This window comes from Mugil cephalus, chromosome 17 (assembly GCF_022458985.1).
Source record: "Mugil cephalus isolate CIBA_MC_2020 chromosome 17, CIBA_Mcephalus_1.1, whole genome shotgun sequence".
In the NCBI taxonomy this organism is placed as follows: Eukaryota; Metazoa; Chordata; class Actinopteri; order Mugiliformes; family Mugilidae; genus Mugil; species Mugil cephalus.
This window is the reverse complement of record NC_061786.1, coordinates 3,313,455-3,336,514: the sequence shown is the minus strand read 5'-3', so window position 1 is coordinate 3,336,514 and position 23,060 is coordinate 3,313,455. Positions and strand designations below refer to the sequence as shown.

The following is a 23,060-nucleotide window of genomic DNA, read 5'->3' as shown; positions in this document are numbered from 1 at the left end:
TTAAATTCTTAAATTTATGCGTTCTGTGTGTTTTAGTGGAAGTGAATGTGGGCATAACTAATTCAAGAGAGACTGCGCCAAAACTCGACTTGAATCAGTAGTTTTGTTATTTTTTCTCTCTACATAAACTTGAGATAAAACCGGAGTGTCAATCAGGATGTTAATGAAGAGCTGATGTTCTCTGATTTTTTAAATTTGGCGTAGCTAGACTCAATTCCTATCAGAAAATGAGTCAGCTGGCATGCCAGTTTCATTTCATTAGAGTGTTTCCACCAATAGAGAGAAAAAATGCCTTGGCATGCAACTGGATTGTCCTACAACCAATCAGAGCCATCGTGTTATTTTTCTAGCAAATCTTTGGCGGAGCATGATCAATTCCCAACACCGTGGTTAAAGGCTACTGTTAGGCTCCTGTTTTTTAGCTGTGATTTGGGGTTTTTCAGATGGGAAAGACACAGTGCTTCCAATCCACAGTTCATTCAGCTGCTCGGCAGGTTTGCCATGCAGCCAAGAATTGATAACTCTGACATAGCATCACCACTTCTCTTATATCTTGTCATCAGCTGATGTGGCACACATTTCACACTATTTACCGCTTTGCAGCGTTGCATTTTACCACCCAGCTCAGACGGCACCTTTGTTATTCTTGTAATGAATTCTCAGCATCATGCGGCCCACTTTCGGCCGGAGCAGACCTCTGTCTAAGATGAACAGCAGCTGTGCAAAGCCTCCAAGCCGAGTCTTTATGCAGATGTCATGTGGATTTAATTTGTGCCATTAAAGGTTCCACTGTTTGCATTCAGGAGATGTAATAAAGCCGCAAGCGTAAATGTGACAAGGTCAGAAGGTTTGGTTATCCGTTTCTATGCAGGTGGCACTCGCTTTATGGAGCATGTCCTCACCTCTGCTGCACCTCCCTCCAGTGACCCATCACTTTCAGCATCAGCCCTGGTGCTGCACTGACAGACAGGGCTGTCAGAAAGGTCGTGCCCCGGGGTGGACGAGTCAGACATTCTCCTCCTTTCCTTGTTGTGACACATGACCAGTAGCCCCAGAGCCTCGCCACATGATGAGGTGCTTAGCAACAACCGAAAACGTGAACTCTGCGACCTTTTCTTTTTTCTCTTTGCTTTGTAGCGGCTATCCGTTCCCCTCCATGTGTTTCATACTCCCCATACTATTTTTTTTTTTTTTAATTTTGCACGGCCGGCCCCGGCTATGTGTTCATCAGAGGTGATAATTCATTGGCACACTCTCATCTCTCTGATGATGGGCCTCTTAAGTCTTTGCGTATCGTGTGATAGCTAGGTGTGGGACCATATGCGGTGACTAATGCCACAGAATGCCTCTGACGCTGATGAATTGATAATTGTTTGCCCATGATAAACAACATATTTCTCACTGTATCTGAGTCACCTCTTGCATCATGATGTCATAGCAGACATGCACTCAGGGAGCATATTTTCTCAGTGCGTCTCATTTCGATGGTGATGACACTTGAGGCCATTTGCTTGTCACTGTTAATTAGTTTTTTTCTTAGTAGTTTTACGCACGTGTTTTTACGCTGAAAATCTGTTCCGCCCTTGAGTTTAGATCATCACAGTTTTCATTCACTCATTCTTTTTCTTTTTTTTCTGTTGGGTGAAAAAAGGCCTCCCCCTTTTCTTGTCGTTCTTTATCTCCCTACATGTGCATATGATAAGATCGTAAAATGATGAGAAAAATATCGTGTGCGGTTCAGAAGAAGTGCGGTTAAAAGCTTCCCTCACCTACTTTTGAAGTGTGGAAATAAATGCCAAAATATTATTGAGAGAGATGAAGCAGTCAAAGTCAAAGCCGTCGGAGGGGTGGTTAGAGAGAACGGAGCTCAGATCCATTCCCCAGCGCTGTAATGACCCTGGTGTGACTCTTTGATACCAAAGGTTATGTCTGCCTCCTGTCTCCTCTTTTTTTCCAACTCCACCATCACCTATCCCACCCCACCCCCCATAACCACCCACACTGCGTCTCCAACGAAGAATCCCACCCACCTGCCTGTACCTCCAGCTGAGCATCCGAAGATTTCCAGCATCGCGGTCTCAGGAGGACACCCCCACCCCTCCCCTCCTTCGCCCCCCACACACACTTCTCCACGCCTCCATGGAATTACTTCCATCTGGCCTACTTTCCGCCCTCGCTCTCTATCAAGTTGTGCGCTGTCTATATGTTATTTCTCTCTAACACCTCCAGATGTTCCTCTTCCTAATCCTTTATGGCCGTTGTTTTTTCCCCTCACTTACGCCTCGATGTCAGTCAGCTTCCATTTAACTCTCAAGTCATTGTCTGTCTCCGCGTCTTTAATGGCCTCGGGGTGAAATTGTATCCCCATATGTTGTGTTTGTGTACTCATTTGTGAGTCTTGGCCTTTGCTTGCCCTGGGCGTACCAATGACTTTATAAATCCCCACAATAAATAAGACTGTCTCTGCAAAGGATTACTTTCTTCCTATTCCTTCACTTCTCTCTAGCTGTGTACCAAAGCACAACTGCAAGCATCATTACGTATTAATCTGAAAGATGAAATAATTATTTTAGGCAAATACAGGAAAAGGCAATATATTCTGTACTGTCACATATCACATCTATGCGGTACATTAACTTTAAGGTTTGTAACATCAACCAAAGTCAGTTTTTGTGGTTTGTCTCACGCCTGTAGCACTATTTGAACCGCTGTGTCTTTGGCCAGCTGAGCATGGTGAATCTCTACTGGAGCCCATCGGCGAGAAACATCTCTCTGATTGGCTGTTCATTTTAGTGAACCAATGCACAAGAATGCAAACGGAATTAGTGAAAGGAAGCAAACCTCATCTTCTTGTCTTTGATCTGAATATTTTCAGACAGTATGGGACCAGCAGATGAGCCTCGTTTAGAGCAGGCCAGCTCTGTGTGACAATTTGTAAAGCTGCCTCATTTAAATCGTCTGTTTCCCCTTTTTATATGCAAGGGACATAAAGTACAAACAAATGAACCCACTTTTTTTTTTTTTTTTTTTAGAAAATTTTATCTCAAACAACTCTGCACACTGCACACATTTTTTAATGAACAATAGCAGTTAGCACTGAATACAGTTTTAAAACAGTGTATTCTCTGACTGTTCCATGAGACAAAACATACGTAAGAATCCTACATCACCAGTTGAGTGCTTTAATGTGACGCAGTAGGTACGCGTTGGGTTAATCAGTTGCTATGGAGCTATTCGGCAGTACAGTAAAGTGAGAATGGATTATGCCTCATTTCCTGTAACTGTGTGAGGCCAATTTGAATCTATCACCAACAATCACAACTAGTTAGGAAACATGGAATACATTAAATATCTGATGCTGAATGCAGCAGCAGTAGACGTATAATTGGAATTTATATTGATTTATATTGATAGCTAGCAATGAAACATTTCAAGCTAAAAGAGAAAAAAATTCAGCTGTGGACCATCAACAAGATGCAGTAAATGCTGCGTATACACTTCATAAAGACTGTAGTGTTGGGTTTTACCATAATTTTGTCTCCACAGCTGAGATAACTATGCATTATTTAGAATTCCAAGGACTTCGGACAGGATTGTCGCCATGTTGTCAGATGGCAGATGACTAATAGGTCACTCTGTATTGTGTCATCAGTGTGAACATGCTACATGCGTTCATTCGTTATTCTTGACACTAAGACATGCAGCTAACCACATGCAAAGTCACATACTTGAGTCACCCTTGTGGCTTCAAGCCCTAGCATCACACACTTGTGAATTTGCACAGACTGTACGGCGCAAGCCGTGACATGCTATCAATGACACACTATCAGTAACACTTGGCCATGATCGCACATGTGACTTGTGTTTCCGTGTAATTTCACCAGCTTGCCCAAGAGTCTCAGTGGAGCATCTCTTGGTCACGTGCCAGTTATTGTCTCAAGGAAACACAAAGGTTTTGGCTGGCGGCTTAGCTCCTAGGAATAAAGAGTATTCAAAGACATGGCTATTAAGGACCTTAGAGCCTAACTTTTTTCCAAACGTACAATAGTTACACTATTGTATCTGCGTCATTTTTTTTCATCTTTTCATGTGTGTTGGCGTCACTGTTGATCCAGCTGTTAAACATGGTAGTTGTATATTAAGAAGTTTTTAATCCATGCCTCCTTGGGTGAAGTCACATGTCTATGACTCAGTAATAGGTGTCTTATTCAATCTCATTTCTAAGCACTGAATGCCAAGTGTGTGGACTTTTTGGGTGGAGACATCATTGGTTAATATTTTTGCAACACATTGTATTTATGACGTACTGTTGTGCCTTTTCTACCATAACTTTTAACAACTAAATTACTTTGGCTATTTGGCAATCCTCTCCATTATTGTGACTTTAACTTCTGGAAAGATTATTTGTGGCCGTGCCCATCATGCTAATGCATTCTCAATAGAGGGAGGCACAAACACACACACGCACATGTTAATATTCAGTTTCCTAACACACCCCATGGACAAACCTTTTGTGGCTGTAGCAACAGGGCAGTGTTTAGGTGTGTTTAGGAGCTGTTCTACCAACATAGTTCCAGGTGGAGCATGTGTGCTCTGCAATCTCTCGTCTATTGTCCTCATGTCAAAATAAGGCTCTGGCACGGGGCACAACTATGTGGTGACACAAAGTCGCCTGGTTAATGATCTACCCTCCTGAGTTGCTGCGCGAGCCGAGTGGTTTTTGGACAAGAGGGTTTGATAAAGACACAGGAGGGAACATATATTTCAGAAGAACACGCGATGCCTTCTGAGAGTTGCGTGCCGCTTAGGTTTTGGCTGCTTATTATTGCTCTTGCATGCTTTTGAGGTGGAGGGAGCGGGATGAGCGTGACCGCTGGGGTGCACCACATCTCAGCCCGCCCCCTCCCCACAAGCAGCTGCACCACATCATTAGGGACAATATCTTCAACTCTCTTTCTCAATCAGAACATTTCACGTCAGGCAGTGAGACATTTTGGCAGCTACCACCTTGACCCCGTGCTTCTGTCCCCCAGGGTGTCATGGCGTACGTCTCTGTCAAACCTATGAATAGGCCGACACAAACACAATAACTCAGTATGTCAGGCGTTTTTTTCACGATATTGTGCTGAAGGACACGCCGTATCATTATGCTGGTTACGCCGGTCAATGCTTTTTTGTACCTGCTTTGTTTGAGGTTCTTGACATTGAACTGTTATTTACATACAACATTTCTTACAAGACGTTCAAATCTATTTGCTGTAATCATCAAATCCTGACATTTTCTTTTCATTCGGAGCCATTACCTCAGTATTGACTTTATACGTGCACCAGAATAGCAAGCACGTTCCTCACTGACAAAGCTCTACAGTTATGAAGAAACCCAAGATGTCAGATTGGTCCAGGGTGTAAAATGACCAAGCAGAGCAAATGCAATGCACTGTGTTACACAATGAAGATGCAGATGTTTTTGTGTGGAGTTGATGCACAAATACTTGCCTTTAGCTCTCATGCCTGTCTACCATTCTGAACTGCTGTTGTAATTGTTTTGCTAATAGGTGCCACATGTTGGATTGATAAATGTGTTTTGCCACTATGTGCCCATGTTCTCACAGAGCAGCAGGCTGCCTGAACTAGTTGTTCTTTTTTTTTTTTTTTTTTTAATAGGGCACTTGCTGCTGCGTTTGCTTTGATTAGAAGTATTTTGATTCTTCTGACATGAGACAAAAACATCTGCAAGTCCCTGATTCTGAAAAATAAAGTAAAAAAAAAAAACAGTACTTCTTGTGGTTTTCAGGATTTCCCAAAGTGTTTCCCAATGATGGGAGAAACATCATGTCCAGTGTATGTGCAGGGACACATGTACCAAAGCTGCTGGCCTAGAAGCTGGACACGTCCTCACACAACAACCCCGCTGTCAGTCAAGCCGACCCATTACGTTGGGCATGACATTTAAAGTTGGGCGAAGAAGGCGGACAAAGTGCCCTTACCTCCTCCGTACGAGCCCCGCAGTGGAGCCCCTGTGTAGCCTTCGCGGATGAGCGTGTTTGTGTGTGTTATGACTTTGGCCAGACTTGGTCTGGCATAAGGACAGCTGTCACATTTCCAACCTGTCACATGCGACACAGAGGAGATGCCAGAGGCTGGGGCATCAGGAAACACAAGGACGGACACAAGGAAAAGCATTGTGTGTGTGTGCGTGCGCATTTATTTGTCTGAAAGAGTAAGGAGGATGGAAGACATGGGGTGGTGGCCATGTGAAAGGGTTTGACTTGGAGGCAGCCTCTAACCTTGATACCACACACACACACACGCACACACACACACACACGTCTGCTTTTCACCCACTTTCTTAAAACCCATCCTTGGGCGCTTGAGTCACGTCCTCTGGGGGTGTGTAGTAAATACTGCCTCGTCCTCCGAGCGCTGCGAGACACCCTCCTTGTCTTGCAGTGCTCATTACTTACCGATGAAGTCTCTTCATTAAGGTCCTGCCCGTGGCCTGTGGAGCAAAGGCTTTTTTTAATGTTCCTTCTCGACTAACTCTTTACATAAGCAAGCAGCAGCTGCCCTCAAGTGTATTTGGTTAAAAGGCAGGAACATTAATGGCCATTTGGGGGCTTTTATTTCATTACAGAGGGAAACGCTCTTCTGTTTCAGTTTAACTAATGGTTTCAAGGCAAACGGGTTAAAAGGTCAAGTTTTCCTCCCATTGGAGTATCTTTTCTCGAGCTTCTGTCACAGATTTGCCCATTTTTGAGTGAAAACGAGCATCAGAGAGTGACTCTAAATCACCACCACACTGCACGTGCATTCATTCAGGATGCTGTGTTTTTCCAAACCTAAAACAGCTGGCAGATAAATCATTTGTATTGCATCTCTACGCTTTAATTTACTCTTGGCATCCCACTTAAGCAGGAACTTTTTTCATCATGAATTTTGAGCCGTGCAAGAGCTTTAGAAATAAATGACGAACTTACAGCATTTTGGTTTTTAATGCTTCTGCTTTGTTCTTGATAATTCATGGGTTTGAAGGAACAGGTCACAGGGCTTCAGCAATCATGAAGATGATTACCTAATGTTTAATATTTATCTCTTATCCTTCCCTCTGGGATATCTGAACAACTGCATGGCCTTTTATGATGGGAGTAGTTAGACAACTCACAGATGGTTTTGACCCTGTTAACATCAGGACATGCAATGTACAAAATATTGCAATGAGTGCAAGGGTCACAGAAAAAAAGCAAGCACCAAACACAAGGAGACCAGGAAGAACTTTGTATTCACTTCATCTTGTTACCACCTTATTCAGTGGTGGCCTTCACTCATTCATTGGAGTAATTCTGGTAAGTTCTGGTTGTGTTCTGTAGACATTCAACCCCACCATGAGTTAGCTTGCATTAGCTTGCCGACGTTCATATTTATGTCTGAGTCGAACAACTGCGAGCCCGTCCGGCTTGCAGTCCGCAATTTGATTCTGTAGGCGGAAGGTTTAACTGGTGTCTCTCCTTGTGTTCTGGCAAATATCTGCCAGGTCAGTCACATAGTTTGAGAAGACTTTATGTAATGATGAAGGGAAGTGTAATATAGTCATGCAGATCATCTGCTCCATGGTGTTTGGGTTTGTTCTCAACAGAAGGGCTCTGGCCGATTGTAGGTTGCACTTTTTTTGATTCTAACACACCCACAATGAAATCCAAACAGGGAGTTACCAGATTCATATTCTGATAAGAATTAAATGCGGCTACACTAGACTCTGAAGCAGCCTCACCGAGCACTAGCATGTATGTTAACCCCTTACTCTTGTTGAAGTAATAATACATACGTGTATATGTGACTAGGCCTATCACAATAATCAGTAAATCAGTTAATCGTGTGACTAATGAAAAAGAACCTAGAAAATATTGCCGGCCTCGATTTATATCGCTACATAACCATCCGGTCCAGCCTTCCAACTTGGGTAAAAAGCTGCAGCTGGAGATGCAGCGGAGCCTGTCCTGACAGTCACCACTTGCTGAACCATTTGGTCGACAAATAAACAACAAACGAACAAACAAACAAAAACAACAGAACAGCGAAAAATAGACCATCATAATTTGTTACCGTGACAGGCCGAACTGTGACTTAGGGAACAAATTTCCATGACCGTACTTGTGGCATGTTTGTTACTTCTCAGTTGTAAAACTTAAATTGCAAAATAACTCCATAAAAGTTGGATGTTAAGTTATGCTTCACAATGCAGCAGCTATTTTTATCCGTGTAGCTGAGCTCTCTTGCGCAGCACATTAATTTAGAATGGCAATAGCTAAAAGTTAAAGCATCCGCCTTTTGTTTGTTTGTTTCGCTGATAGAATATGACTTGTGACAGCTCTTCGCTGTCTTCTGGGACAACATGAGTCTGAATCATTCCACGAAAAAACGGCTCTCCCTTCAACAGTGCCCGTGGTCTGACCAACTCAAGGGATGGTCCACTGCAGCCGTGCACAGCTGCCCCATGTTCATCTTCTGGCCTTCTCACCTTCCCGTTGGTTCTCATCCATCTGTTTACTCTCTCATAGTCCAAAGAAAGCATCTGCTAAAGATGAGAATGGGACTTGACAGCTACAAAGTGGAGCAAAAAAAAAAAATGTTTGTTCCCAAAAGCCCACCAAGGCCCCACATCTCCACGCCCGTTCCTATCTGTCCCATATTGTCAGCGGCGGTAGCCGAGGGCGCTGCCGTGAGACACGGAGCAGTTCTTGTTTGCTGAAGCTCGCTATATTGATGTGAGCTGATTCCATCAGGCAACACTTTTGGATGCCGCACACTCTGTTGTCTTTCTCTGCCTCCCTTCTACTTCTTGTGTCTTTACCCCCTAATGCATTCACTGCGACAAGACACACTGCGTGACAGTCGGCTATTGTTGTGACTAATATCTGCAAGTGTTACAATGGACATGTACTTTCCATTCAGTAACTCCTTAGCGATGACCCTACCATTTCCTGTGACCCTGGCATTTGCTATACTCTCGGGGATGCAATACTTTTGTTTCAGATTTGATTATTATTTTATTTTTATTTTTTTCCCCCTGTTATGTTTAATTAAACACGTAGTGAAAATCATTAGATTACATGCATAGGAATTAATTCTACTCCACTTGGGGACAAAATGTGCAGTGAAGGAATCTGTTTTTCTTCCCACTCAGGCACGCTTTTTCTCAGACCAGTGGTCGGTTTGGTTTTATTATCGGCAAACCAAAGCATGTGTAATTAGTTAATAAGCCTGATCACGTTGGAGGCTGCTTCGCTGCAAACTGGTTGCGCTGTGCCTCCGTCCATCATGTGTGGTGGTTAGATTTCCTCTCACCAGGGCGGGCAGCGATTATAACAAATGGATGAGTTCAAACCATCTGTAAGACATTTGATTAACACTGCTGAGCCTCTGTCGGGAGAGAGAGAGCCCAGAATGGTACTTGATGTGGAATTGCACTAATGACAGTGCCTGGGAAGTAGCCATGCTCTAGGAAAAACATCACAGAATGAGAAATTAGAACCTCAGAGAGACACATGAGGTTTGTAGCGAGCAGCTCCGGGTGGCCTTTGCATCCATCTCACACATGATTTGATTGGTGCTCCCAGTCATCGGCTCAGCCTCATGGTACAGCTGTTGAAGCTAATGTGGCATGAAACAAAACAGATGTTTCTTCTGGTGTCTGTCCTTCTGTCCTCTCTGTTCTCTTAAATATTTTGGTAGTTGCACACTTGTTGTGCACACTTAAAAATGCATGATCCCTCAGGATTACTTTATCCTCTGAATCCCAACTCTTATCATATCTGTCAAGGTTTGACTTTTGTTGAAAATGTACTGCAAAAGTTGGAAATACTTCAGCTCTAGGTAGATTCAGCATCATTTTCTTCATTGTCTTCTTGGAGATATTACCACGTGATTGTGTACACAGCTTACAGTTATGCAGCCTTGGTCGACTGCTGTATTGATTAAAATAGAAGTATACCTGCTGTCTTAGATGTATCAGGTGGACAGCTAAAAACATAGATGACAGTTTCTACAGTTAGCTGTTCAAGGCTGCAGACATGCACAACAGCAGATAACTGCCAGCATGTCTATAAAAGCAATAAATACATGCTTCACATTAACCATGTTCCTTTAGCACGTTGGTGTGTTAACATTTGGCAATCGCCATCGAACATAAAGCATAACAGTCTGCTCAGCAGTTGTCCAGAGGTTTTTATCAAAGGGCCTTGCATTAAGGGACTGATCTGGGTGATCCGCTCACATAAAAGACAGGTGTGGACACATGTTCACCCTGTCAACCATGTCCTGGCTTGCATTAAAGACCCTCTATGCGCAGCTGATTTTTGTACAGGTCTAACTGACATCAGGGTGGAGTTCAATAAAAAAATACCTGAATGTGTGAAGCCAAAGTCATGACGCACCCACATGATACTGTGCTGGGAATCAAATGATGTTGAGCATGAAACTGCGATCAGATCCGGAGACACATGTTAATGCCAGGTCTGAACACACATACCTAAAGCTGGTCACTTGTGATCAGATTGGCAACAGATCCACTCTTAATACAAGGTTTGAACAGGACTGAAGTGAAGTCAGGACTGGTTGAGTAACTCTTAACAGAGATACCAACTAAAAGTATTACTAAGAGAATGAATTAAAGTTGGAGTGTGATCTGATTGATGTGGAAGTTTGAACACCTAGACACACTGTTAGACACTGAATATATCCGTTTTAGTCATTTTAGTCATTTTTAACATTATCCGCCCTGCTTTTTTCTTTCTAAGGACACGGCCCTGGACCCTGGAGAGGACGTGGCCCTTCTCTCTGTGAGCTTTGAGGATGCTGAGGCTACCCAAGTCTTTCCTAAACTGTACCTTTCCCCCAGCATCGAACAGTAAGTACACGCATTCATCACTTACTCTATTGTCATCTATCAGTTAACTGTAAAATGTATGTTTCAATTTCTGTTTTATTGTTTGGGGCCTCAAGAAACCCACAAACTGCAGTATGTCATTATGAACTAATAGCGTGGCCTCATAACACATCGCCAGTAACATTGTAGAAATCTACAAGCAAACTACTATAGCTCGATACTCGAGCCTCATGTGTGCCAAGTCTCATGACAAGGACGTTATAACAAAAGCCTTTTTTGTGGTAACCGATTAACGTGCACACCTACCTTGACAATCAAGCTTGGTGTCTTCGTAGGTGACAGGAGTTCACTGTGCACAGCTTTTAATGTCAAGGATGCAAAATACAGTCACCTTGTTAGTGCGCTGTGAATGTAGCGACATGTTACGTCACTGTGAATAATCCTGCATCCCAGTGTCTGGACTCATCAGTCGCTTTCTCCAAAACAATAAGGGAAGAACAAAAAAATGACATGGATGACACACAGCGTCTGAGCTGGAATGAGTGGATGTCTGTAGACATCTGGAGTGTTAACTGTGTGTGTGTTTGTGTGTGTGTGAGAGAGAGAGAGGGGCTTGTGTAGAATGTTTTCTGAGAGTCTGTGGGCACAGTGTGGGTACTGCAGCACATTCTCTTTGTTGAAATCATTTTTATTTTTTGTCTTGTTGGATTTAGTGCGTGTGTGTGCGCAATTGTCAGTTTATATTTGCGTGTGTGTGTGTCCGTCTGTGTGTGTTTCGACAAATGCATGTGGGTTTTTATATCCCAGATGTATGTGTCTGGGTTTTTTTTTTTTTTTTTTTTATGCGTTTGTGTGCGGGCACCGGGCAACAGGCTCTGCTCTCAGCACAATGTCTACGTAGGTGTGTGTGTGTGTGTGTGTGTGTGTGTGTGTGTGCGTGTGTGTGTGTGTGCGTGTGCGCGTGTGCGTGTGCGTGTGCGTGTGCATGTGTGTGTGCGCAGAGACAGTCAGGTATGGGCCCACTCTGACCTCGGGGCCCCACGGTCTGGGCTTCCATGCTCGGAATAATCTCCGGCTGATGTTTATTTACAAGCACACGCCCCGTCGCACCAGGTTAACAGACCTCTGCTCTTCCCCCAACACCACCACTCTTCTGCTGCTCTCTTTCTTTCTCTCCATCTTCCTCTCTCTCATTCTCCTGTCTCAACGTGTTCTTCGTCTTCCACCCTCATCTTCTTCTCTCCTGCTTTTCCCCGCTCTATAGTTGTTTCCATTCTGCTATTATCTCTGTTATTTCTTTCCCACTGTGGCCTTTCTTTAATTCCAATTTTGCACTTCCTTCCCTTCCTCCTTTGCGTTATACGTCCACTGTCCTCTCACTTTCCTGCTCAGTTACCAAAGCAGATACGTGCACACGAGTACTCCTCCTCCCCAATAGGTTGAAATGAAAAGGACCTTATCCCCAAGCAGCAACTGCAACCAAATCTCCTAATTACACTGCACAAAACAAAGGTCACCTACCTACTGCCTGTCCTACATAATCCTCTTTTAGTCCACACTCTGTGCTTGTGAAAGCGTACAGTGTATAAGCAGCAATATGGGAGACAGTGCAATACATCTTCTACATTTTACATGCGAGGCTTTTGTGCCGCGTGGATTCTTGGCCACACTGATTTGGCTTGTTTTAACGAGGAAAGTGTTGCTTTGATTGACACTTCCTTGCACAGAAACCCCACTTGGCTGGACAGGCTTTCATCGAGAGCGCCGCCGAGGTGTTGAAATCACAGAACACTTCCATGCGTAGACGGGCGCGTTCGCCGCACATGTCTCCGTGCTTTCTGATGGAGCCGTGTGCCTGTGTGAGAAAAGAGGCTGAGCCCACCGCTGCTGCACACCAGACCGGAGCCGTCGCCGCGGCGTTAGAGGCTCTCCTCCTCTGCCAGCCGCGTGAAGCGAACAGACAGAAGGAGGCTAAAGGCAGCAGAGGGGAGAGCACAAAGCGGGGAGCTGTACGGCGCTGGGGATGGAGAGGGGTGGTTGCCGGCGGAGCAGCGGGGGGTAGGATAAAGACGGAGAGGCTGTGATGTAAACCCTCTAAGAAACGTCTCCAGAAGCGGCGGCTTAACAGCGGCGCGTTGAGCCCAGCTACTCATTTACCACCCCTCTTCTCCCGCTTAATGTTGCCTCTTTGTCTTGCGCTATTTGCACATATGCATATCAATGCCGCCCATGAATATGCTCTCCTACGTGTTGTTGTGCACCTTTTTTTTTTTTTTGTGTCAGCTGCGTGGGAGTGTGTTAATTCATGACCCAGGGCGAAAATGTATGTCTTCTTCTTCACCGTTGTTTGAAGGCTGCATGTGTGTGCGAGTTCGTGCATGAGCGCCGTATTTACCGCGGACGGCGCTTAATTTAGCATGCAGATGTGTGCGAGCCGGGCTTTCGCCGTGCGTGTGTTTATGCGGATCTGTTACCCTGTTAGTTTTCCTCCATGTCCTTGATGACCCTTGTTAGTCTTCAGTCTTGTGTAGCTGCCCATTATCTCATTGCAGTGGCTCCAGTGGAGAGGAACGCACATTGGGTGCTGTGTGCCTGCACATATCTGTCTTTCTTTTCTTTTCTTTTCTTTTTTCCCAGTAAGCATTTGTTAGGCTTCAGCATTCAAGAGACTGTGCGTGAGTCCAAGCTATAACAAATGCCACGGTATCATATAGGATCAAATACGCATCAAAACACATTTGGAAGTGGTTTAAATCGGCCGTAATTTTATCAGATGTTGAATGTTGCAGCTGACAACTACAGATACTGGCTCAGCTTACTGGATTTGGCACTGCTGGATATCAGTGTTGGTACAGGGTGTCACATCAACTACATCTATTCAGTGTCAAAATGTTCCAGGCTTCTTTATGTCTGTCATTCTGTCCTTTAATCGCGCTGTAATTTCTCCATCCGTTCACATATTCATCCTTCCTCCCCTCGCTGCCTTTTCCCCGCGCTGCCAGCCAGCCCGTCTGTCTTTCTTGTAATTCCCTTTTTCCAGTTTTCTACCAAGACAGCCCCCTTTCCTCCTTAATCCTTAAATACATGGGTCATTTTTCACTTGCCTCCAGCCACCCAGCACTTATATAAGGCAGATTAAGCCATACGCTATATTCAAATTATTTTGCTTGTGACCTTTTCGGAGACGATTATTAAAAATATCAAACACGCAAAATCATTTATGATTTTTTTTTTCCCGCAATCATTTGTAAATGTCACAAAAATTCATTAATGACCTCTCATAGACACCTAACCCAAATTAGTCAGCACAGTAGTCATTAATTATGCTTCAATGCTCGAGGTTACTGCACCACGGAGCTGCTCTTCTTCTTCTTCTTGTTCAGTCCAGCGTTGATGGATGTGTTGTGGTTCCGATTCTGATTACGATACCAGAGTATTTTACAGCCTCCATCAGTTTTTGGAAGTAGCGTAGCAGCAACCCTTTCCTTTTCTCCAGGTGTAGCAGTTGAGTGCCAACGTTTTGCTTGTGAGGTCTTCCCTAGTTGGACATTTCTCCCAGAAAACCGCCTTTATGCGCCATGGGTTGCGTAACGATATGGACACCCCCGCCAGTCCACACTTTGCTCGGCTATAATTGGACACATTTTAACTGTTGAACTCAGAAACACTGTCACGGTCTGTTTCTACATGCATGGTTCAAATACCAACTCCTCATCAGTTGCAGTAAATGCAGTTATGCGCTAAACCTACAACCCGAGGAGCGTTATGTTACTGCAGGCTTCTTCATGCTGTGCCGACATGACGGCTGGCTGTCCTCACGCTGCTTTTGATCATCATGGCTCTTGAACGTCTCTAAAGAAAAATAATTTGAGTCGTTACTGAGGGTGAAGTGAAAATATTAATAGATTGAAATGCATAGATTTTGTTCAGATTCGGGGATTGATTGATGCGGTCTTGTTACAGTGTCGGATTTAACCTTGGTTCGGTTTGCGCTCACAGGGCAAACAAGACAAAGTTCTCTCAATGCAATTTTGCAAATAGTTGTTATAATTTTTGTTAGAAAACTTTGATTTCAGGAAATAATCACATTGAAAATGGAGCATCAGCAGTGAATGTGAACACTGTTTCCTTCTGTTCTGTGGTACCAGTGTGCTGTATTTGTCTGCATGTTGTAGAAAAATTTCAGGTTTTATAACAAAGAAAAATAAAACAAATAATAACAGATAGACAGAAGAGAAAATAAAAGTGGCACATAACAGCAGCTATAGCAATAAGACGCGTCTCTGCACATAAAGGGTAATCACACAATTAAAGAAATTGTAAGCTTGTGCTGGATGGAAGAGGCCTTAAAAGGGCCAATATGGCCTCATGGTGGTCTCTTCAGGTATCTCTATATTCCATCAAAAGCTTTGTTTCTGCCTATGTTTTTGTATCTAAATTTCTCCAGACACAGTGTCTCACTGATTTCCCTCAGTCACATCTCAAATGCAGAGTCCAGTATTTGACTTCCGAACTTGTTCTGCATGATCAAGCCTCTACATTGTGTGTGGATGTAAATATATATAGTGAGACGGCCCGTTGATGCTGTCAAGCACCTCTAAAATCTTCCAAACGTGGATCGGGTAAACTACTTTACGTGCGTTTACACTGCAAACTTTCTGGGACCACCCTCTCTAACCGGGCTCAGTTGGGTTCATTTGTTAGAGAACTGAGAGTGAGTTCTGTGTTCACACTAGCCCAAACAAAGCAGCACCCTACAACACAGTGTGCTATAGTTCAAATGATCCAATGTATTATTTCAGTTTTGGTTGAATCATAACAGATCTCATATCTGTCGCAGTCAACACCTGCTACTATGGAAAATCGCGTAGTTTAATACTGCGGCGAGGCTGGCATAGTAGCTCCGTTATCAGAAATAAAGCTGAGTACGAAGAAAGTAATTGTTTTAGTTAAGAAGTCAGTCTGCAGTATTTGCAGCTGATCTTACGGCGCACGCAGCAAGTTCAGTTTTCCACTTAAGCAGCAAAGTAGTAAAGCTGGTTTCCTCTCTGTCGAATCTGACTTTTATCTGACAGCTCACGGTGGCTCCTTCGTGTTATATTACTCTCTTACAAAACTTACAGCATGTCTACACAGGAGGCATTACGCCGGATTCTTCAGTCATCCATCTCACAAGTGTACGGTTGGACGGATATCGTTCTGTTTCAATCAGCCCTCACAGACCTCGTAACAGCTCACATTTCACCCACACTAAAAACTGTGTGTTGGGTTACACCTTAAGTTCTGATTGTTTATGCATAGTTGTAGTGAATTTGCCCTGGTTTCTAACAACTGCCTGAACCCATCCTGTGTGAACTAACACAGGTTATTTTACCAGTTCTGTTCTTTCAGTGTTAAGCCATAGGACCTTCCATTTAGTAATTATACCTTTAATTATATACCTTAAAAATTCACGGCAGTAAAATTGCATGTATGTATATATATATATATATATATATATTATATTATATTATATTATATTGAAATTATAATATTACATATTACATGAAGGTTAAAAAGGTCATTATAAGGCCATCTTAGTTCAATTAGGTTCTTTGTCTACGTTCAGGACTGCTTTGAGCCACCTCTATGCAAAAATGCAAAAAAAATAAATAAATAAATAAATTCAAAGAGGTGCAAAATACCTTTAAGTGGAACTGTATATAGATGGCAGAACAAATGTCATTTACGGGTGATCGTATCGCAGACTCCCAGTGAGAACGTACCCCTCACTGCTAGTGTGAACGCACCGGGACTCATGTGGAGGAGCGACATGAACGTTAAGCTGGCTTCAGTTTTTTCATCACTCCACTAACGATGTTAAATTTACAGTCAATGTGCATTCCAAAGCCCGTCATGGATGAGTTGAATCACGGCCCAGTTACGTGACTCTGTCTGACCAAGTTGTAGCTTTTGTCGCTCATAGTGTGGACACCATTACAACTGCTAAGTTGACTTGATTAATCACACCTACTACAGTGGACAAGTAAAAGTATCACCAAAACACTCAGGAACATTGTTTGAATCTGTGCTAGTTTTTCAAAAACATTGCAGCTGTGGACAACTACAGCCTTAATCTTAGTTTTTCCTGATGTCAGTGTTAGTACAGACTGTTACGTCAACTACATACAGTATACACATCATCAAAATGTTATTTCTTTTTCTTTGCAATTTCTTTGTGTACCTGCCTTTCCTTCTTTAATTATTTATGCTGTTTCTCCATTCTCAGCCCTCCACTGCTGTCCGGTCCAGTTCTTAATTCTTTTTTTTCAAGTTTTCAACTCTCATCTCCTCGGTCATACGTCCCTATACCACCCTCCTTTTTCTTTTTTTCCCTCCACATGTCTGCCGCTTGTCTCTTTTCTCTCCGTCTTTCTGCGCTTTTTCCATCACTCTCTCTCCTCTGCTGATCCCTCTGGCTGATCCTCAAAGGGAACCGAGAGAGTGAGTGGGACTTGAAAGAGAGAGAAGCGCTGTGCTCTACCCAGCAAGGTCGTCCCTCGCTCGACTGAAACGAAGCAAGGCAAAAAAAAAAGAGAAAGAAACACAACACGTTCACAACACAGGGGAAAGGAGAGCTTTTCCCTCGCTCTCATTTTCTCTTTCCTTCACCTCTCTACTCTTCTCTCCCATCACTCCTGAGTTGTTTGATATCTCACTTTTACTCTCCTTCAGCAGGGGCTCGGATCTAAGAGCTCCGAACGCAAACTCGTAAGCCCCCTGAGCTACAGTGTTATACCTCTATTTCTATTCCCTCTTCCTCTCTCTTTCTTGCTCTCTCTGTTACTCTTTCTTCCTCTGTCTTCAAACACACCGTCACTGTAATGTTTTCAGCCTTAGCGAGCAGCAAGGTTGGAAAAAAAAAAAAAACATGTTGAAATACCCCAACAGACACCCACATTTTTACCAATAATGTACAGTGCACGTAGATGGATGCAGCGGCTCCTCTCTGATGGGACTGTATAGTCTTCTTTTTCTGTAGAAATTATTGATTAGAAGAAGTCCAAACGCTGCTCTTCTGTAGGCTCAGAGACTCACCTGTTTAAGATTCAGTGTTCATTTGTTATATAATGTTTTACGGGATGCTGAGAAGAAAATGTACCGTGGAAGGCACGGCGTTACGCTGTGTAGCTCCTGTACTTTTGCCTCCCTGCTCAGTTAAACTAGCTTTTAAGTGTTAAATAGATTAAGACGTTTAGAGAGTGGAGAAAAAGGGGGAATATGAGCTTCGGAGGCGTCTTCGCGCTGAATTTGTTGTAGAGCCAAATCATGTCTTTGATAGCTCGTGCTGTAGTGGAGGTCATGGTGTGATCAAGCCTAAAAAACGTGGGATTCAAGACTCTCTGTGAAATGGAACGGTAACGAAAAGGCAGCAGCACAGTCACTGGGATTGTGACTGGGATTGGGTGGGTCAGTCGGGAGTGTGCTGGCTTGCATCTATTAAAGATATGAACTGCTATCGGGTTGAGCAAAGATTTTCAGAAGATGTAGATCAAACGTATTTGTCCCCGTGGACGTTCCTTTTTAACGTCAGTCTCGGATGAGGGGAGCAAAAATAGCATAGAGTATCCTTCTGTCTTTAGGCTACACTGCTTTCACTAAGTCTGTCATCATTTCATTTATTCATTCATTCATTATCCATAACGCTTGTCCTTAGGGGGTTGCTGGCAGATAGGGTGGATAGGCCACCAACACTGAGAGACAAACAACCATTCAGAGAACCTGCAAACTCTGTACGGAAAGGCCCCAGCCAGAACCTGAAGCTGGTTGGGGCTGTTTTAGTTGTACACAGTTGCACGTAATGGTAAAAAGAGGCTCCTTAGGGTTAGGGTTAGGGTTAGGGTTAGGGTTACACCTGTGGGTGACGTTAACTTTGCACTCTCCTCCTAGAGATTCAAGGAACCAAGGAGTTGCAGATAAGCTTATTCTTTAACTGAACTTTAACTGAAAGTAAGACCAGATATAAGCCACCTGCATCCTTAACTGAATCCAGTGAGGACAACTTGCCAGCTAATAGAGATTCCTACTTAAATGACAGCCACTGACCTGAGTAACCACCCCCTGTGCTGCAGACTCAATTCCACTTATGTCTTTCATGTCACGTTCTGTGATATTTAAGAAAATATCTAATCCCTGGTGGCTTTTAAGGAATCTCATACTGTCAAATTGTTGTTTCTCTTTAATCCAATGCTAAAGTGTTCTGTAAAAAAAACAACCTGTAAAATGCTTGTTAACTAGATTTATGCCAGAAATGCCCCTCCAAGCAAATACTTGAATGCTGATTAGCATGGTTTACTAAAGTGTTACCTACAATGAATGATATTGAAATAATGTCATTGCAGCTTCCATTCGTTTCAGAGAGGTTCAATGTTCAGTTTGGCTCCAAAAGTACCACACATCTGCAGACCGTCTTAATTTCATGTCTCCTTCTCCAACTGTTTTATAACCAGACTCATCGCTCTTTTCATTCTCGCTTCTGCCTCTCGTTTACCTGATTGTACTGTGCCCATGAGATGAGTTGGATACGTCTCTCCTTCCCCCAGAAAACCTGCTGCATTGCATAAAAGAATCGAGTGGGCACCGTCTCTGCCCCCAAACCAGATTTAGGAGCCCAGAAAAATCAACACAGAGAGACAGTTTTAGGCTGCAGTGCACTAATGTTTGTGTATCTGCATTTGCCTTTAGGTGCTCGTGTTTGTGTGTGTGCGGGAATGCATGCCTTCCTGTCTCCTGATGTGTTTGAGAATGTGTGTGTATGCGTGTGTGTTCATGCACGTATGTGCCTGTGTGGGTGTGCAGTTTGTGTGTGTCCCTTCTCCAGGGTCTGTAGAGGTGTTTTATACCCTTTGAAAATCGTTGCATTTCGATCAGATATTTTTTCAAGGTTTTGTGAGCGTCTTGTCGCAGTCAGAAATTGTCAGTCTGATAAAATAAATTCACCACTAACCTGGCAAACCCACTTGACGGTCTGAGATGTCAGCGCAGACACTTCTCCCGCTCTTGAGCAGCTCGAAGCGCGCTGCCACTTGTTCTTCCTCCTCCTCGTCTCCTTGAAGATTTGTGTGTCTGTGTTATGTGTTTTTCTATAAGTCTGTGTGAAGTGTGTTTTGTCATGCCACTTTGTTAACCTTTTGTGTCTTCACCGAGTTCCAAACACTAAATAGGAGCCCCAGGTAGGGAATATGGATCACAAGAAAAATGTCTGACTAGTTCCTAGGAGGAAATAATTAGGTATGAAGCAATGTAAATCTGAGTACAATACACAACTGATACAGATTTCCTGCTATGAATTTTGCTGAGAGCTTTAACTGCATGTTAGTTGCAGGTTAGATTTGGTCTAACCATCCTGGTCGTGAGCACACACCACTTAACCTTCACATGGACCAGCCATTATAAATTTAATATGCCCATTCATCAGGATGTTCTGATAGACTGCATGTAAAAGTGAAGCCAAAATATCACAGATGCCTTACCATCTTGCTCCAGTGAAGTCATTTGCAACCAGCTTTTGCAAAACAGTTGTTACTAGGAGGCGGAGACAAAGAAAGGAGGTCCCACCTCCTGCCAGCTAGATAACAGAGATGATGCATAACTGCTACCTGTCTGGCCAGCTAGCGACACATTAACTACGTTTCCCCATGTATTGGTTTTCCTTTAGCTAGCTAGTTACAACTAGCCTGACTTATAAGTCTCAGTTCTTCGAAATATATTCAAAATCAGAATAAGTCCAGTAACACCCCATTGGAATTTCATTTTCATTGTTTATTCGGTTGTAATTGTTCATCAATATATTTTACAACAGATGAAATAATGAACAGCTATTTTCTCCAGCTATATTCTCATAAACAAACTCAAGTCCACTACTCTCAGATGACGCGTGTGATGTCAATGCAGTTACTCTACCATTAATCACTGTTTCAAAACCACGCAACGTTTTCACAGGCCCAGCAGAACTTTGCTGGAGCATGTTCCCAGTGGAAAGCTTCCAAAGAGTCCTCTGCAAAAATGTGTGGTTTGACATAGGCAACAACAAAACACACTGTTGAGAACAGACAAGTCCTTTAACAGAGGACAGCTGTCAGTCATGGTGACAGAGCTTATTAGCGTCAAATGACTAATAAGAAGCAAATTTGGAGAGAGTCACACCTGGATGATCAGACGTTATTCATATGAATCACATTTGGGAAACATTATGTTGGCACTTACTTTCTTTTTTAGCTTGTATTGTGTGTGGTGACACACAGGGGGCAGGGTTTTTGACCTAACCGTCCACCAAGGAGCAATCAGGTTATTGTGGCTTCATGTCCGACAAGTTGTCCACCGTCACGGGGCATGTCATGTGAATTTTCACAATATGGCAACATCTTGGTGAGAACCAGGTGTTGGTGCATGCCAGTACATGACCCCCTGCACCCCCCCCATTTCTCTTATGCAAAAAAGAGCTAACAAAAAATACCCCTCACAGTGACACCCACCCACCCACACACGCACAACAAGGACAAGCAGTTACAGAAAATGAAACCGTTACAAGCAAAGCATTAGTGGAGGTTACCTGGTTACTGAATTCAATGACTAAGGATTATAAATGGCCAATAGAGAAAGTTGTCCGTCCTTCTCATATACTAGTGAGAGTAGTATCTGGATCTGAGTAAATTCAGCAATATTATTCCAAGATGGTCCCCACGTAGGAGAAGCAAAGGTTACTGCCGTAGGCCAAAGGTGCCTTGTCCAGTCACAGTGGAAGTACAGGATGTTATTTACTCCCAAACAGCCAACAAGCAGACTCATATGGGCCTCACAGGACCCTCCAGGCTTTAGGAAATGAAGAAGGCAATCAAAATGGAAATGTTGCTGCCTTGGAACTACATTTGAATCTCCAAGCAGTTCTTCTCTGCCTTATCTTTACTACTTTGATAATGAATCATGGCGGCCCTCTTTCCATTTGAGCCTTTATCTGCCCCCATGCTGCCACTGCACTGCTATACACCCCCCCCCCTCTCTCTTTCTCTCTCTCACACACACACACACACACACACACACACACACACACACAAACAAACAAAGTGAGCTTCGTCACCAACCACCTGAGTCACAGAGGATAATCTCTCTGGTTGATGAAGTCACAAGCAGCACCGTCACTCTACAGCACAAGCGTGTTCATGTTTACACGTGTGCATGCACACAGTCTACTGTAAATATGTCATACAGTAGCATGCATTGCTCACAGGGTTTATGTTAGCCGGTCTGCATGAATACTCCAGTGTGTGTGTGGGTTGTGATAAGAGCACTGTCACCCGTGGAGACAGAAGCGGGAACTCTTGGAAAGTAAAACATCATTATGTCTGAGTTTTGAGCCCACCCACAGGGAGCTCACTTTAGAGCACTTTAAAGCTAATTAGCAAGTCTCAGAACTTCTTGGTCATATCATTAAAGGTGCTGTGCAATTCCAGGACCATTTTAGTTTTTTTTGTCTAAAGTGCCACATGTGAGCTATATGTTCAGTATCTGGACATGACCCAGATTTAAAATGTGCACACATTTTTCCACCAGTCACTTGTGAACTCAGCACCTACAACTTGCCACTTCGGTCAGTGTTCCCACAGCCCACCAGGGGATCTCCACCGATATTATGATTAAAGGTCAGCACCAGTCATAGGGAGCACTAGCAGTCAGCCTGTGAACAGTTCACTTGTGTGTGGATCTGGAGGGTCTGGAAAAAATAAGCCTAATGATGTCACCAAGATAATAAAGAGTTCAGGATGGAGGCGGCAGATTTGTGTGTTACATCTGTGGTTGTGGGTTTAAAAGGTGGGGAGTATCGCATAAGCAGTGGTACTGGTTGCACTATGAAAAAAAATGTAGCATCCGCTGTTTACCATGTCTTACCCATGCTGAAAAGTACTTTTAGCGGACCCTGAAACTACCCTGTGGAGTTTCCTGGTTGGTCATACAGCAAAAACTGGAACTAGAGTCCACGGACAAGGTGCCAAATCAAAAGGCAGATAAGACATTTTAAAAGGACATCTTAGAAAGACAGTTTATATAATTTCTGTTGCAAATAGTGGGATCCATTAATGACAGGGGAGTGTACCTTTTTTCCCAGGGACCCTAACTCTAATCTAACCCTTTTTTAAAAAGG

General features: G+C 43.4%; 1 protein-coding gene across 1 annotated transcript in view; it reads left to right on the top strand.

Moving 5' to 3' along the window:
* babam2 (BRISC and BRCA1 A complex member 2) overlaps window positions 1-23,060 on the top strand; it is an 81,087-nt gene that overhangs the window by 41,620 nt on the left and 16,407 nt on the right. The window contains exon 7 of the mRNA XM_047610415.1: window positions 10,794-10,903. Within this exon, the coding sequence (XP_047466371.1) occupies window positions 10,794-10,903 (110 nt within the window). The remainder of the gene's footprint in view (window positions 1-10,793; window positions 10,904-23,060) is intronic.